An 18076-nucleotide genomic window follows, 5' to 3' on the forward strand; every position below is an offset into this window, starting at 1 on the left:
TGAAAGGAGGTTGTAGTGAGGTGGGTGTTGGTGTCTTCTCCCAAGGAACAGGTGATAGGACAAGAGGAGATGGTCTCGGGCGGTCAGGGAAGGTTTAGATTGGATGTTATGAAAAATTTATTCACTGAAAGTGTGGTCAGACATTGAAAACAGGCTCCCTAGGGAAGCAGAGGAGTCACCGTCCCTAGAGGACTTAAAAAAACATGTCGACGTATCTCTCTAGGACATGGTTTAGTTGATGTGGTGGTATCAGACAGATGGTTGGACTTGATCTTAGAGATATTTTCCAACCTTACAGATTCTATGATTCTATACTGCACTAAATTACATATGTGTGTATACGTATATATATAAAAAGTATGGGTGAGTGTAATTCTCCCCGTAGTCACATTCCAAGCATCTTTCAAAATGTTATTTTTTATTGTTTTTTGCCCTGTAGGTTGGGGAGATTGGGGAGCATGGCTTCTAAGAAACTAAGAAGGGCAAGGTTGTCTCAGGAGCTGTGTGACAGGCTGAGTCGCCATCAGATCATTACTTGTCAGGTGAAAGGGTTATTTTATGTTTGTTTGGGGTGGTTTTGGGGGATTGTTTTTTGGTTTGTTTTTAAATGCATGTGCTGTTTACATTTTTTGTAGCTTACAGGGAGCTATAAAGTGGGGAGTGTTTCAGACACCATCTGTCCTGCTGCCTCATAAAAATACAGATTTAAAATGATAGATGATTAAATAAAGCATTTAAAGTTGTATGAACTTACTGCCTTTACTTCTGAAGAACCTGAAGATGCTTTATCTTAGCAGGGGTGAGTGCTTCACAGGGCCACATGTATACTACATAGTCCAGTGTGAGAATGTGCTGTGATGTTACGCTATGTTAACCCAGTTGTGGGTTCATTTAGCAGGACCATCTGAAGTTGTTCATACAAATGCTTGCCCAAAGAGAGCCAAGAGACCCTATATATTTCAGTAGTATCTACCATAAATACAGCATCTGGCCCTAGGATTGCAATCTAAAAGAGGTGATGTATTCTGAATGGTTTTTAGGAACATAGAGGCTTCTGTGGGCAAAGAAATGTTATGTTGCAATTCTGTCGCACAGTTCTTGGATGTTTGGTCCTTTGACTCAATGGCCTTTAAAATATGAATTTGATGTATTTTAATGTATTGGTTTCAGAGAAAGATAGGAGACAGATAGCATAGTAGTATATATAACATGGCACAATTGGTAAGCCTGTGGCTTGTATACTGCTTGTGTATTTGCATTCCTTCACTCCCCAGTCTTGATTTCTAGGTTGAACTCTCTCAAATCTTTGATCATCTTTCAGGACTTTTTATGTCTTTCCCTCTTGGAGCTAATGAAAGTGACAGGACAGAGCTACTATGATGTGCAGAAGCTTCTTTGTAAGGTCAGCCGAGCTTGTGCTCCGAAAATGCAGACAGTAAGTATGCTCGTGTTGATTCTGTCCTTGATACAATATCTGGGAAAAAGCTAAACAGTGTCACTCATCTTTTTTTTTTTTTTTTTACCTGGGAGTTTTATGATGTCTCAGTTTGATTGCACAATGAAGTAATACTTCTATTTTTAAACTTTCATGTCTGAGGCACTTTAGTTTGGTAGAGTATAAATTGTTTTTAGACATAAGATTGGTGCCAAGGCATTAAATAATCATGAAAATAATTTCTTGATGATTTTTTCCATCCATGTAAATGAGCAATAGTGTGGTTTCAGCTACAGGTAGCCTAACTGGGGAGAATGAGAGGAGGAAACAGATGTTTGCTAAAATGCAGTGCCTGGATTTTGCTTTCTTTTTAATTCCCATGAAAAGATGTAAAAAATTATGTCTTCTTAGAACAAGGATGATGTATAGTATCACATCTTTGAAAGGGCTATCTTTCCCTCACACTTTAAAGCACTTGCCTCTAGAGGCTGAGGGCTTTTACCTTTTTCCCAACTGCCTTGTCAAGACCCCCTTCCCTAGACAGGGATCCCAACTGCTTGGCTTCCCTACCCTACTATTCTAGGCTGCTGGCCCCATTATCCCAGCATTGGAGCAGCCAGATGGTAATGTGCTCGCCGAAGGATGGCAGCTGAAATCCTTTCCCGTATCTCACAGCTCTCTGAGGAGCTGGGATCAAGTGATTACCTCTGGTTCTGCCTCTTCATCTTGTTCTTTTGATGACCCAGGTTCATTGTCATCAGTTACTAAGCAAACTGGTTTTGTGTGTTTCTTTGGCATAAGAACAACAGGTGCCAGCATGGCTTGCTCTTATGGTACCTTTGAGGGTACTGAATCGTGTTGAACAGAGCCTGGTGGGCTGAAGATAGGAATAATTTGCTCACTGGCAAGTTTTAAGTCATTCCAGGTTGATGATAGCAAGTGTGAGAAGTTTGCTATTTCCATTTAAAAACAACCCTCCAAACCAAACATTTTCTGAATTGTGTATTTGTTTATGTTTGTTTCCTTCCTTTTTAGGCTTATGAAATTAAACTAAAGAAGTCTGTCAATCCCTCTTCAGCCTTTTTACCTACCACACTGCATAGTTTGGATAAAGTCTTACATGGTGGAGTGCCCTGTGGGTCCCTCACAGAGGTAAGTTGTTTAATGTATTTGCTGCAGTTCCACATCACATCTAGATGTCAGAAGTCACAGACAGGTTGGGCTGTCTGGTGTTGTCTGGTACTTTAACTGAAAAACACACAGAGTGTTTACTAAGTGCTGTCATTAGTTAGTAGAGGCTGTGCTTTTTCGGTGGTGTGATTAGTGGCATTTCTTTTCCTTAACACTTCAGGTAAGTAAGAAGAGGGAGGAATTAAAAAAAAATTGGGAAGGATTTTGGCTGGATTTTGCAGTGGGAAAGTTGCAGTGTGGTTTCATCATCGGGGCACAAGGTGCTGAATCAACAAACAGCCTGCCCTTTTAATACTACCTCACTCTGACTTTACCAAGTCATTAGCTTTTATAAAGGTTCAGTAAACAATTAGGACAAATGTGTGAAGCATATAGGTATGAGAATAACTTACAGAGCTTTTATATATAAATGTATTTAGTGCATTTAAAAATATATTATAATTAAGGCCGGTATTATATGCATGTGCATTCTAGTACTGTTAATTGCCTATCTGTCTGTCTATAACTGTCTATCTATGGAATTTGGATACAATGTTACATTTTTTTGTTCAGAATTTTCTTTTAAGAACTATAGAGCACTTAATCTTCTAGTACCTGGATTTCTCTATGGCTTTGCAGAAAATGGCAGGAACTTGTATGGTTTCTATAATCTGGAAAGACAGGCTCTATGTGGATGCTCATGGAAATCATTGAGTATTATAAAAATACAAAGAGGCGATCTTTGGCTTAGGAATTTGCTGAGGTACAAGTGACGATGGAGGAACATATATATTGGGGGCAGTATCAATATATGTGTGCCCTGTTCTTACATTATTCCCCTAGCCATCTGTTGTAGGCCCTTGGTAGAGACAAAATCCAGAGCTAGATAGACTTTGGTTGTATGCAGTATGGCTGTACTTGGCTTCTCAAAGTTCCAAACTCAGCTGCCCACTTGATAATGAGTAAAAAAATATATATACTGTGTGTCTCGTGCTCTGAATTTAGACAGATTGAAATAATTTTTCCCTTGAACTCTGTAACAGTCCTTACTAAGTGTTTTTCTTTGTCTGCTGTGGCAGTCTGCCACAGTACAAGTGAGAAGGTATGAAGATCTTACTACGAGGAAAATACTTTTTTTCACATACTGTAATCAAACTAGATTAGTTTTGATCTCACATCGAAATCATTTATGAAATCCAATAGTGACTTAAAACATCCTAGTTTTTAAGTGACACTGAGTTTAGACTAACAGTTTCTTCTAGTAAATTCTTACATATTGGGGGATATTACTTCTAAAAAATTCTATTTCTTTTTGTGTATGACGTACAGGAATATACACCATTCAGATCCTCATACAAATGTTTTAAGAACACATTTATCAAATTACACTGGTAGTCAGAGTTAATATTTTCTTTATATTTAGGCCTAGCTTTGTTACCGATCTATGGTAGGAAAATCTTATTGGAAAAACTTAAGATGAATAGTGCAGTTCTTTCAGTTCTGGGGGAAAGTCCTGCTGAATTCTGTTCCATTGAAGAAGAGCGAGCTGTTCTTACAGGAAGCAGTGGGATATGCAGGGTCTTGAGATTTTAAGTATGTTACTGTTGAGGAAAGTGCCTTCAACCAGAGATGAGATTTTGAATCCTAAAAACATTTTTATCAGCAAAGCAGTGGCCACACTAGATGTAGTTTGACTCCTTTTCTTTTGCATTACTGTTCATGCAGTCAGCTGACAAAATAGCGCAGCCTGTGTGGGACAAGAAATGGTGGTCATTTGTGGCTAGGATCTGGCTTTCTGGGATTTCCATCAGGTCCCTGATGGAGGCAGAGGATGGCTGTTCACATGTTTATGCTACTTAACCTTCTGAAACATGTTATTTTAGTTGAAATGTAGAAGTACTGCTGTGTAGGTAGGAGAAAGAAGTATAATAGAGACGTGCCTTTTCTATCACATGCTGTTGTCCTTGAGTCTGTGCCTGGCTCATGAGTGGTGCCCAAAACAAGGATGTTGCCCTTCCACTAGATCAACCCAGATAACCCTGTCTATTTTGCCCTCTTTCTGGTGGCTTGGCAACTTTGAATAAAAGATTATCAGAGTGTAAGTTTCATCGTAAGATCCTGGAATATTTTTTCCTAACTAAAAAAATAATGGATGTGATCCTTTTGGGTTGGAAGAGCCATGCAATTAATTTACAAGGCTGCTGCTGACAGTGTCATGAATTCTTGCCTTTTTACTTAATCCCAAGCATAGCTGTTATTCAGATATCATTGAAATTTATCTGATGTGTTCTTGCCTGAAGATCAGGTAGAATGGCTCTGGGAGCGCTGTTAGAATTTAAGTTCATTGATTGCCATGTTCTTGGCATTGCTTGAGAGGCAGATCTGGGAAGAGCAGTGGTTGACGTGCTGGGAGTTTTACTGAAGTGTAACTAACCTTTCACTTATAAGTTGTATTGTTACTTTTTTTTTAATTTGAAATTAAGTTCTGTAAGGAGTTGATCTCAAACCATGGACGACAACTAGATTTTTCTTGAGCTGGTATAAAATAATGCACTTCAGGAAATAAAGGTCAATGCTTAACTTTCCAGAGCAATGTGTTCTGTAATATCTCTCACTTTGGTTGATTATCACAATATTAGATTTTTAACTCTTTTTTTGCCCAGTGTTTCCTTACGACTTTTATATTGTTGGGTATGAGAAAATACGTGACACTGTTGCTGAACTTTGATTTAGGAATGGTCATACTCCTTATGAATCAATGTATTTAAAGGTTGGTTGGGTAAATTAATATATTCAAAAGTAGGCAGAACTTTGATTGTAAATGAAAAGCACTGTGCCAGCATCATGTCCCACCAGGTGGGCAAACCAGGGAGATTTAGACTGGATCCCCTTGCTTTCTAAATCCCTTCTCAGGGGAGTCTAGGTGTGGCTGGATCCAATCCTTCTCTCCAGTCTGTCCATCCCATGCCAGCAGATGAGTACATGTAGAGTTAACCTTTTCTACCTGCCCCAGGGGCCAGGTTAACCCTCTCTTAGCTAGTCTCTTTTAACAATGACTGCAGGCGAGATGAGCTTCTATGATGGTTGGACTTGATGACCTTTAAAAGTCTTTTCCAACCTTGTGATTCTGTGATTCTCTGAGTGGTACTCAGTTGCCCAGGAGTTCCAAGCAAAGTACAACTTTATTTAAAAGAGAGTAAGATTATAAAGCTTGCAAAGAAAACCACACCACACTGTGTTCAGAGCAATGGATTACAATTAGTAGAATTTAGCAATATTAGAAACTCTGTTACCCTTATGTGCCGAATATGAAGTTAGAAGTTGAGAGAGAGATTGAGAAAGAGAAAAAACATCACCACAAAGGGATGCAGTGTAGATTGTCATCAGGTTGTAGTCCTTGGATGTTGGGCATGTGCCAGATGTCCTGAATCTTCATTATGCTCCCTGTCTCCACCCTTCTGAGGAGGCCGAGCATATCTTGTGCAGACTCAGTGTTTAGTTGTAGAGTGCTCTGGAAATGAGTCAGTGGGGAACGGGGGTCCCAGGTGATCATTTAACTGGGCTGATGGAGCAAGAAGGTGCTCTGCTTTCACAGGGCCCTGCTTATCTGTTACTGTTCCTTATCTGATAAGGACAAGATCCTGTTTATCAGGGTGGCTACTACCCGAGGAGCTGCCCCTGCAGGGACAGTGTCCAGATAGTTTATTGAATGAGGACCCCACCTGAGCATAACGTCCAGTTTGGCAGAGCAGCTTCTTGAAGATGTGTTTATGTGTGTTCTATGTGTTTAAAAAAAGGGTAGATGAGGTACTTAGGGATATGGTTTAGCATAGGACAGGAACGGTTAGACTCGATCTTAAAGGTCTTTTCCAACCTTGTGATTCTGTGAGATCAAGAGCCCTTTGGATGACGAGGACTCTACTCCAACGCTCTGCAGATGCTTGCAGGATCAAGCCCCTTGTGAGGTGAGACCCAGCCCACAAAACATTACCCTGCCTCTGCAGGATCTGTGATCTTGCAAGGCAGATTCATTGAGACAGACCACTCATTCTAGTTCCCATGAAATGGTGTTTGGAGCAATACAGCCAAGAAGGGTGTTTTGATCTCTGTTTTCTTTGGAAAAAGACACCCAACCTTTGAATGTAAGTTGTATGTGCTAACATAGGTTCATTAAAAGTAGACACCTGCTTAATGCAGGTGCCTTCTGTAGGTGATCTCACTAGGTGACAGACAGTGATGTTGAAGTCTGTACAAGACATCTAGTGGATGAGACCAGAAGTGCAAGCACTATGGTCTGTTCACCAGTGGCTTGGTTGCACCCTCATGTCATATTGACAAGACCGATGCATAGTAACTATTTAATCATAAATTAATTATAGAGAGAAATTAATTATAGGGAGAACAAGGTAGAGACTAGAAATAGGGTGACTAACTTAAGAGATCAGAGGTGTCTTAAATAAAACTATTGCTTTTTATTTGCCTTTCAGTTATTAAAGCCTTTAGGGCACATATTAGGAGTTTCTCAGCAAATGTAAAGGGAGAGAAGAATTAACTATGCACAAACTCAGTTTCTCATTTAAGGCCTGGCTCTGGAGTTTTTTAAGAGTCATTTTTGCAAGAGTCATGAAAGCAGAAGTATTTTCAAAGGTTGGCAGCACTGCAAGTGTTCTGCAGCATGACTGTTAAATGAAATTTTAGTAGAAAGCTATCAAGTGTCTGCTGCTGCTTTGATGCTGTACTGCAGCTTGTGAACGCTTTTTGGAACATGTTCTTTTTGGATTCAAGTGATTCTGGAACTTAATAATTTTAATTTGCTGTTTTGCAACTTACTGGGGCATAGCTGACCAGCAGATTGCCCTTTGGTAATTTTTTTTTTGTTAAGCCTGAAAGAACATACTTTTTCTTCAAAAGTATGTTGTGTGCAACTTTTACTTTCTGACTGGCGTGGCTTAATCGTTGTCTTCCTGTTACTTTACCCAGCAGTGAGGGTGGTTGGAAACTTGGAATTTGAGTCCATGAGCCACAGGGCTAAACCTTGTGGTGGTATCTTCTGCAGCCAAAACTGCTTGCATTTTGAGTGCCAGAGGGATTTGATTTGTGTTACACTGTCTTGGACCATTTTTTCCCAAACCGCTATTAAGTTTTAAGTTGGAAATTAAATCATAGCTGAAATTTTGTGGTCAGATGTCAGAGCTTTTGGCCAACTCCTCTGAGGAAAAATTAAAGTAATGACTTTGTGGATATTGAAGAGTTTAATTCCCTGGTAGCTGAAGAAGAATTAGCTCCTTGTGACTTCATCCAATTCCCGCAGATGTGCCAGAGAAAATAATATATAGCTTAGTGAAAAATAAAAGCGTATTTTATTAGGCAGAGATAAATTAAAAACTGTTGTAGTCTTCACATTTCTATCTGCGTGGACTTGATTTTTTTTCTTTTTTTTTTTTTTTGCTGAGCAATTTAGAGTACAACAGTCTAAGCAAACTTTTTGCAGACATTTGATTTATAGTATAGTAGAGAAATCTCAGGTCTTTTCTAAACTAAGGTTGTATTTTTGAAAACACTTCCTGAAACAATGGTAACTAAAACAAAATATGGTGGTTCTTTAAAATTGTTCACTGTTGATTACTTAATATCCTATTTTAAACCCCTTTAAAGGAATTACGATAGAAGATGAAGTATGACTGACTGTATTTGGGGATAGAAATCATCTCCTGTGCCATTGGCTTGCTTACTTGTACTAGCTTGTACTTCAAGATTCCCTGTCTTTCTCTGATATGATGCTTGTGTCCTCAGACATTATTAGAGCATCTCTGCTGACTGAGCTCTTGCATCAGCCACTGAAATAAACGTTGATTCCAATGCAGCTCCCAGTCAAGGTTGAAACTGCAGATGAGGTGAACTCACATTTCTCCAAAGATTTTAATTTAACAAGTGGATTGATGTTCTTCCCTTCTGATGAGATTCTGTGGCTGTCACAGTCTAAGGAATAAGTATTGCTTCTGCAATCTTTATATATTCCTTTGGTTCATACTAAAACGTGGCAGCTCTTATTGTGGTATTTTATAATGTAATTACACTGGATGGAAGACAGGTAATCACATAAACGTGACCTGATTCCTGATCTGGAATTCACTGAATGCTATGTGTGTGCTTCTAAGCAAATGCCTCTCTTGCATTAAAGCTTTCAAGTATACAGACTGATAGGACTTGGTTTTCAGGCCTTCTTTAAAGACTAAAGTGATTAAAGGGATTTTAACCAATTGCTGATAGTAGCTAATGTGTAACTGTAGCTAATGCAGTCCCCAGTGTTTCCCTGTGAATTTTCTGTCATTCAAGTCCTGCTGTAGCTGCTGGAACTGAAACCATAGCTATAATGTGCTATCTTGTGGTGAAAAAGTGTCTGTACTTAAAACCAAACTGTTGTGAGCTTCAGCTCAAAAATCCAGTTTCATTTTGGGTGTCTGGCTGTTAAGTTTCTCTTTTAATTTAAAATGAAGGCTCTGTATTTATCCTTTTTTTTTTTTTTTGTGGTGCTGTGATTCTATACTAGATGTTTTGAGAAGATGTGTTTCATTTTCCAGTACAACTTCCCTGGAGAGGCTTACTTCTATCTTGGATTATTGTTTAGTCCCTACAAGCACCGGAAAGAACCTATCACGCTCTGTTTTTAGTGTCTAAAGTCAGTTCAATTTTGTATTTGTTGGTTTGCTGCCTTCCTAGTATTTAAGAAGTCGTCTCCCCTCCCAGAAGCAATGAGAATGTGGTATTATAGTTAAAGACCCACAGTAGTAGTAATGAGCATATGGTTATATGAACACAGAGCCCAGCATTCATTTACTATCTCTGCAAGATCTGCAGTGGATAAGGACCAGCATGCTGCCATCTCTAGTAGAAAAATCTTGTGCTCAGTAACTGAGGATCTTGTCAAACAATGTATTCTTTTGATCCTTGTGGTTTTTCTCTTGGATCAAAATCATACTGGAACCATTTCACACAAGTTGAGTGAGCTGTTTTTGAATACTCCTTTAACCGCAGTAGGTTGTCAGTAAGTGCAGGTGGAGGCTTAAAGTTGGCAAGCTGGTCTGGATCATTCAGTGGTGGTCATGTTGAAATGTGGTAATAGGGAGTTAATGCCAATGACAAAACATGTGCTGCATAACACAGCATAGTCTCTGGGGCAGATAAAATCTGTTTTATGCATGTGGTTCATATTGAACATTCAGTCTTTTATTATATAAGCAATTATCTTTGTGATTTTCAAGGGAAACCTGGTTATAACCAAGGTAATGATGATTCCCAAGAAGTCATTTACATCTGTGGATTCACTAGCTCTGGGCTTTGTTTTCAGCTCTAAAGGCCATTGATGTCATGTGAATTTCAACTTTGAATCTTTTAATTCTGCTCTGTTGTGAAGGTTACACAGAGAGAAGGAGGTGGAAGAGAATGAGGTGTGGCTCTAGGGAAGATCTTGTGAGAGAGGGAGAGTAGGGGACCCCAAATATGATAGGTAATAAAGAATGTCAAAGAAATAAATTACAAGCATAATGCTATGTCTGAAGAACTATTTATTCTTCAGTAGATGAGTTTGACTGGAAGGCACAGATCTAAGAGTAACTGCAAGTTTCTCTTTGTGGGCTGTGTTCTGTCATTTTGTGTCTGTCTCTTCCTTTGGTAACTGAAAGAGCAGAATTTGAGTTCTGGCTAATGGGCCTTAGTTATAAGTATAGTTAGGGTGAATTGAATGTGACATCTCCTGTTTATGTTACTAATGTTTTTTTCTTCCAGTTAACTAGCCCACCAGGTTGTGGCAAAACTCAGTTTTGTATTATGGTGAGTGTTCTGGCTACGCTGCCTGTAAGCATGGGAGGACTAGATGGGGCTGTTATATACATTGACACAGAGTCTGCATTCAGTGCTGAAAGGTAAGATGCAAAATTTTAAAATATACACTTGCAACTTCTTTTTGCACCTTTTATCTTTGAGCCTTCAATCATTTCCTGAGCAATAATTAAGCATTTACTAGGTAAATCCCTATGTCATTAAGCATTTGTTTGATACATGCAGTTATTCCATAGATGATGAAATTAATTTAATAGAATGGTTTCCTCACCTTCCTAATGTATATGATGTTGCAGATACCATTTGTGGTATGATGAGGTGGATGGCATGCTTTCTTATTTATAGATTGTATTAATAGTCCTGTACCCAAATGCTTTCTTTGCAGTTTAGTTTGTGGAGTTAGCAGGAAGGTTTTGAGGATGCAAAGGCCAAGCTTTTTGAATCTAAAGGAAGCGGAGTCTTTTCTGTGAACACAGCTGGTTTTTCTTCAGATTCCTGTCCTGTTTCTGCTGAGTGGGGCTCCCTGCCCTTCTTCTCAACTTCCAATTTTCTTCTGTAGTAACCTCTCATCTCTCCTATATCCTTAGTGGCCATGCAGTATTCCTTTACCTCTGCAACATCTCTGGTTCTTCTAATATCTCCAGAGTCCTTTGCCCATGCAGCTGAAACTGCTCAGTTGTGCACTTAAGGGTGTGTTCTACCTGCTGAATGGACAGGAGATGCTATAGGCTGTATCCACTTGAGAGTTACAGCAGTAGTTCAGACGTCGTATCTAAATGCACCTAAGGAATGAGATTCAGGCTACTGTAACGAAATGGCTTGCTTAAGATAGGTATACTGACATTGGAGCTCAGTGTTTCTCTTTTTTAAACCAAATAAACTGATTTAAAATATTTTTTTGCAAAACAGTTTTAACATTCTGGGGTTTAATGAGGGCCTAAATAAACAGCATCAAGATAGCCGGTAAGTTGTGCCCACAGATACCATCCACTAGATGCCACTCTTCTCAAGCTATAGGCAGTGGGATATATCTGCTTGAAATACATTTAAGTATTTTCTGTTATTTAACCCCCCCCCCAATCTTTATTCTGGGAAAAAAGTGCTCAGATTGTAACTAGGAGTTTTTAAGTTAAATTCTTAGATTGTTTCTTTAAGGACCTAGATAAAATTGCCTTGTGTTCAGAGGGGTCGATGGTCTCTCCACTGACTTTTGAAGAATTTGCAGGCAGTCAGCAGTTCTAAAATGCTGCCATTTAGTGTTCTGAATGATTTTAGGTATAAAATCTCATTTAATTAAAAAGTTGCCCTTTCCATCAGTAAATTGTTTAGTTTTACATCTGTGCAAGAGATTTTTTCAAAGCATAGTTTCTGAATATAAAGTTATTTTGACAACAAATAATAAATACCCAACTTCCTCTGACTTCTCTTGGTGTTATCGCTAGTTATCTGATATGCTTCCTTAGTCTACTCTGATAATAAACAGTAGTATGCTTAACAATTGTCATTCCAAGTTTTGAGGGGTCATGAATTTGCTAATAAGGTAATGGAGAACATCTAATCATGCAATCCCACATTCAGTTCTATCGGTGAAGCAGCCACTGAAACTCTTTTTAGTCATTTCACTGTATCAGGTCATGCCAGTTGTACCTTAGCTGAGGGGGTGTATGTTCAGTTGTAACTACCTGGCAGCTGGAGTCTCAGTCACTTTGTGAAACAATGCAGGTGTTTGGGGTTTTTTTACATTCTTAAAATTTTATAAGTGCTTTCACAAAATGCTAACTGGCACAATGAAATGGTTTCAGTGAAAAAAAAAAAGCCATCCAAATTACCTTATTCTTGTTTTTAAGGAGAGTTTGTTTCACTTTGGCAAGCATGCTTTCCATAGAGTACTGCTTGTATAAGTACTTGCAGTGGAACTGGGTTCAGTTTTTTGCACTGCTGCTTCCATATTGGCTGGATCTGGTAATGGATCTTCTGCTTATTAACAGCTTGTTGAATTTCTGTGGTGACACAAAGTCCACTTTATGGCTTTGCTGCAAGACAAAGGTGGAAGAGAAAATGGTTTGACTTGGAGAGTACATTTGTTTAAAATAATATTAATGTATAATAATTAAAAAAGGAGAATGTCTGGCCATTGAGTGGAACTTCTTGTATAAAACTCACAAGAACTTTGCATTCAGTAACTGTAAACTTTGGAGTTTTGTTCTACAGGAGATGTGCTGTTTGTGTATAGACACATTATGTCTTGCCCTAGTATACCACTGGGCAGAGGTCCTGGCTGTTCTGACTTCCAGTATTTCAGTCTGACTGCAAAAGTATGCTTCTCTTTTGGAAAAGATTGACAGTAATACTTGGTATCTTGTTATCAGCAGTTTGCTTTGTGAATACTTGATGACTTATTATCCCACATTATTGCTTTTCCAATGTTATGCCTTCTGTGTTGTTGGTTTTTTTTTTTTATTAGGTTGATTGAGATAGCAGGAAACAGATTCCCCACTTACTTTGACTCAGATGAAAAACTGTTTTGCATGACCCGTAGCATTCACCTGTATCGAGAGCTGACCTGTGACAGTGTACTAAAGAGGTACTCTTCTCCAGAGCACTTTTATTAACGACCATTTGGGCTGGATTGTTTAATTTGGTTTATGTTGTAATTTGATGGAGATTAACTCATTTATTTGAGGCCTTTTCATGTTGATGCAGCATGGTCTCCAACAAAGTAAAATTGTTAAAGAAAGACTGGCATTGCTCATCTCACTTCATAGCATGTGACTGATCCAGTTGATGGTTTCTAATTTCTGATAGACAATTTCTATATGATCTGATCCCTGTAAACCTTCAAAGGGGGAGTGTTCATGTGTCAGGTCATGTCCTTGACTGTGGAGAGACCACAGTATGAGAGCTACATTTTCCATGGTAGGACTTGGCTTCTCCAAAGCACAGTTCACTTCTAGTAAGACTGGGACCCCTCCAGCAGTGGGAAGAAGGAACCATTTAACAGTCATCAGTGTGGATGCAGTGTTGTGCTGCCATGTTGTTACTTTATGTTAATTTGTCAATACATTTTGAAGAGAAAATGAATTAAATTATATTTTAGCATCATCTTGCATATTTTATGTTCATCCTGTGTATTGTATGTTAGTGGGAGAATTATTCTAAGAATAGTTTCTACTGGTGCAGCTTTATCAGAGAAGGGCTAGTTAGGTTTGGCATGCTGTCTTCGGAGGTATATGGGAATGGGTTTGGCATATCCACACCAAGGATTCTGGTGTTGACATGGGATGTAACTATGGTGAATGAAAAGGCAAAGTTTCAATGCCCACTTAACTTGCTCTCTGTTATTCAGGGGAAGTACAACATGGTGTAGCAAATTAGAAGTGCTCCCAAATCTCCATTTTTGGAGAGGTCCTGACATGGTTTATGTGGCCCAGTGGAACCTCAGGTTCCTTTCCAAATCTGTGCATCACATGCAAGCATTAGTGGAGGTGGTGTGTGTGTGTGGGGAGGGGAACGAGGGGCTGACTTCCAGCTTATTGAAGTAAACATTTTATTTAAACAATTTAACGGTTATAAAATTATTCTGTTGTGTAAATAATGTTATCATTGACTGGTGTGGGTTTTTTTTGTTCTGTTTCTTTTTTTAGGATTATGTCTTTGGAAGAAGAAATTATTTCAAAGAAGGTTAAACTCATAATCATTGACTCTGTTGCATCAGTTGTCAGAAAGGAGTTTGACACACAACTCCAAGGCAACCTGGCAGAGAGAAGTAACTTTTTGGCTAGAGGAGCATCGGTGTTGAAGTATCTGGCAGAGGAGTTCTCAATACCAGTAAGTTCTTCATCCTTTCTTAATTTTTTTCCTTACAGTATCAAGTAATAAAATCAGAAATATGAAAATGATAGGAAGATGAAAACCAGAAAAAGCTTCTAGCAGGAATCTTCAAAAAGTTGTCAGCTGCAAAACAGTTGGGGATGGGGGAACGGTAACTGTTTTGCTTGGTCGTTTTTGTTGGTGTTTTCTTATTTTTTATATATTTATTTAGAAATTCAAATAAGGGTTTACAAGATTCTCCAGCTGTGTTTCAGTGCTTTTGGTTTCTCTTGGTGTTTTTTTTTTATATTGCTACCAGTAAATCCTGCTTACCCTGACGGTTCCCTTGTAACGCAGTGCTTAGTCTAAGTGGTGTGACCTCTGACTAGGTGACCTTTTTCTGCCTCTGTCCCTTCTACTAAGGCCTTTTGAGATTCTGTGAACTTGATGCTAGGGAGCAGTGCAAAATTCTTTTGTGACTGCTAATGTATGCTAATTAATGCAGAGAGGAAGGTAACAGCTCAGCACATTCTTGCTTGTGGACTTACTCATAAAATGCAAAGGAGGACATGGGCACCCAGTTCATGGACTAGGTGGAACTGATCAAAAAATGCTTCAAAAGATGTAAACTGTGTAAGTGTGTGTATGTTCCTTCATGATATGAGTCACACAGGATCATGTCAACTCAAAAGATACCATTAGAAGTATTTCCTACTATGGAAAACGTACTCCAGTGGAGGAGGGAAACTGGCAAGAGCTTAAGACTGGTGAGGCCTTTTTTCTCTGATGCTCCTAAGGTCACAACAACTATCATACCAGAAATACATGTCAGAGGTGTGGAACTGGCTGACTTGAGAGGAATGGATTTCCTTCTGCCATGTAATTTATAAAGACTGTTGATGGAGAAGATTAAACCCCATATAACTGCCTTTAAAGTTCAGGTACAAAAGATAGCATCCTGGGTAGTGCACCCAGTAATGTTTGTATTTCTTTAAAAAGCCAGTAAATAATTGTGTGTAAGTAAATAAACTACTGTAACATCTGTTACTTGAGAATTCTAGGAGGACCTTGTGTTGGGTTTTGGATTCTTGCAAACACAGATCCCTAGGCAAGGCTGTGTATGAGTAAATGCAGAATCCAACATGAGTCTGTTATGCATCCACAAGTATTGGCACATGCTAGAGAAGTCTCCTGTTTAATAAGTTGCATTAACCTTTGCTAATTGAGGTTATAGAGTATCCAAGGTTCTCATTGTAAGTAACTGTGTTGGGATTGTTTCAGACGTTTTTACTGAACTAGAAAATCATAAGTAAATTTGGGAGTAAAAGACCATTGCAGCATGATGTGGATCACTAATAAATTGGATGCATGAAACAATACATGCTTATGTCATACAGAATCAGCACACCTCAGTACTGGGTTGTAGAAGAAGTATGAGGAGTCACTCTGAATCAGATTTGCAGTTGGTGATTGATAGGAGTTGAACTTAAATCAGTTGTTTTGGCTGCAGCTGAAACTCTGAGTCGCTGGGCAAATGAATAGGAAATGAGGAGGTTGCATCTCACCTACTTAGCTACAACTGTTTCTGGAGCAGTACATCTGATGTTAACAGTCCCAGGAGGACGGTGAAAAATCATGGATTACGAGAAGGAGAGAGAAGTCTTCATTATTAAGACAAGGTGCTTACTTTGTTTAGCTTAGCTAAGGAAATGCAAAGTGTTTTTTCCTTAGTCAAAATGTACCTGCTTGAGAAAGAGGTATTTGATAAAAGCACCCTGCTCTTCAGCTCACAAAGGTGTACCACAGTTCTCTGGAAGGTATAGCACAGCTTCTGTTGGAAGCTGAATTAAGCAAGTTCAGACTTGAAAGAAGGGGTATGTTCCTACTGGACTAATTAATCACTGGAATGCATTATTAAACATAAGCAACTTCTTGTCACTGAGTAATTTTACATGTACCCCCTCTTTTTTTTTTCATTTCATAAAACTGAAAAGGCTTCAGATAGGATTAAATTTGGGGAAACTTGGTATTACTGCCATGTTATGGTGAAGTTCAAATGAATTTATTGTAGCTCTTAATGTTGGTGTGTTAAACTCTAGCTGTTTATTATAGTTGTGTGTGCATGGTGTCAGGGTGTTGAGTTTGAGGTGCAAAAATGACTGTCATTCATGGCTTCTTCCAAACTCAAGGGGAGCTGTTTCAAACCCAAGGAACTCTATATGCTATGGGGGGTGGGAGAAGAAGGCTGACCTTCAAAACTGATGGGCTTTGCTGGGTAATCTCTCTGCAGCTCTATTTGCAGTTTGTAAAATGGGAATAACAGAGCTGTTCATGGTGTGGATGCAGTGAGGACAGGGGCATTACTGTTGAGAACGCACTCGTACTGTATCAGTGGGTGATGTATAGGTGCTCATTGGAAAGTAACACATCTGCAGTGATAAGAAGAAAAAACCCACCTAAATGTGGTCATTGAATGGCAGCAACCTAGCCAGTGAATGAAGAAAGTGAGTGTTGTGTGATTGCAAATTTTTGCTTGATTTAATAGATTTTGAAATGTTTATCTCATATAGCATGAAGAAACAGAGATTTTGTTGTTGCGTATGTACATTAGTAAAACATCTTATTTCTCAAAGAAGTGAAATGTGGAGCCTGATTTTCTTTTTTGTTCTTTTCCACCACCTAACTTAGTAAGCCCAGTGGCATCGTAGGCTCTTTAAATGATGCCATGGCAGGAGGCAGCACAAAGTTTGGATCACTTCTGGTCTATTGACAGGCCACCTGGAGCTGTAGTGATGATGACTGAACAGTCACTGAAGCTTTCCCCTCCATGGGGCACTATCTAGCTGTGTCCCTTTCTCCCCTTCCCTGCACACAGCTGTGACCAAAGCCTACCCTTTTCTGCTAGATGTGGTTGAAACTTGCTGGTCAGATAAAAAGTGGTTGCTAGAAACTGCGAAGGACAGTTTGACTATAAATCAAACTAAAAGCCCTGTATTTTCGAAATGCATTGAGTATGTAAAGCTATATGAGAAGTTTACATTACACTTGTCAATTTTAGAGCATGTTGTACTTGAGAGCATTTGGATCTGAATTTTTTTTTGTGACAATGTGTGATGATACTGCCTACCAGATGACATACTGAAGCAGCAGTAATCAGTCCTATATGTTTCCTGTCTCTTTTCCTGACTACCGTAGGCTTCTTAAAAAGAATACACAGCATAATAGTATTAGGATTTTCTTTCTACTCTTTGGAAACTGTTTATTATTAGTAAGTGGTATTTAGTAAAGGTAGGTTAGTGTTTTTGCTGGTTGAGAGAGAAATGGTATCGCCCTTTCAGAGAAGAGCTAACACTAAACCCCAACATGACTAGAATTGTACTTGAGATGATACAGAACCTGGCCTTCTAGTTGTTAGTACTTGAGAAAATATGTGAAGCTGGCTAGACATCTCCACGGAAAAGCACTCTGAAAGTGGCAGTTGGAAAGCCAAACTGCTTTAAGCATTCTTATAAATGTCAGATTGAGACTGGGAATGGAATTTCATTTGTAAATCCCTACAGCTAATCAAATTATAACACTCTCTGTCCTTTATACCTTTGGCTGGGTTGTGTTTTTAGATCTGTGAAGTGAACCTTTTTTGTTGATGATAAACATGTTCCTTATCATTACTACCAGCACATTTATAATAGTATCTTCAGCTTGGGTTTGTGGGGGTTTTTTTAATCTTTCTGAGAATGGGAAATACCTTACGAGGAGAGACTTTTTAATGTCTTGCTTGTGATTTATAGTGCACATGAAAAAAACCCTTATGTAACTATTCTC

At 38.8% G+C, this 18076-nt stretch overlaps 1 protein-coding gene across 1 annotated transcript in view; it reads left to right on the top strand.

The window, feature by feature from the left end:
• Positions 1–458: 458 nt before the first annotated feature.
• Positions 459–18076, top strand: part of RAD51B (RAD51 paralog B) — a gene marked incomplete at its 5' end in the record, with an annotated part of 370396 nt that continues 352778 nt past the window's right edge. Inside the window, 6 exons of the mRNA XM_084263415.1 lie at positions 459–542; positions 1322–1435; positions 2471–2587; positions 10391–10527; positions 12909–13028; positions 14089–14272. Of these exons, the coding sequence (XP_084119541.1) occupies positions 459–542; positions 1322–1435; positions 2471–2587; positions 10391–10527; positions 12909–13028; positions 14089–14272 (756 nt within the window). The remainder of the gene's footprint in view (positions 543–1321; positions 1436–2470; positions 2588–10390; positions 10528–12908; positions 13029–14088; positions 14273–18076) is intronic.

Source organism: Gallinula chloropus (assembly GCF_964237585.1).
Source record: "Gallinula chloropus genome assembly, chromosome: 4".
Taxonomy (NCBI): Eukaryota; Metazoa; Chordata; class Aves; order Gruiformes; family Rallidae; genus Gallinula; species Gallinula chloropus.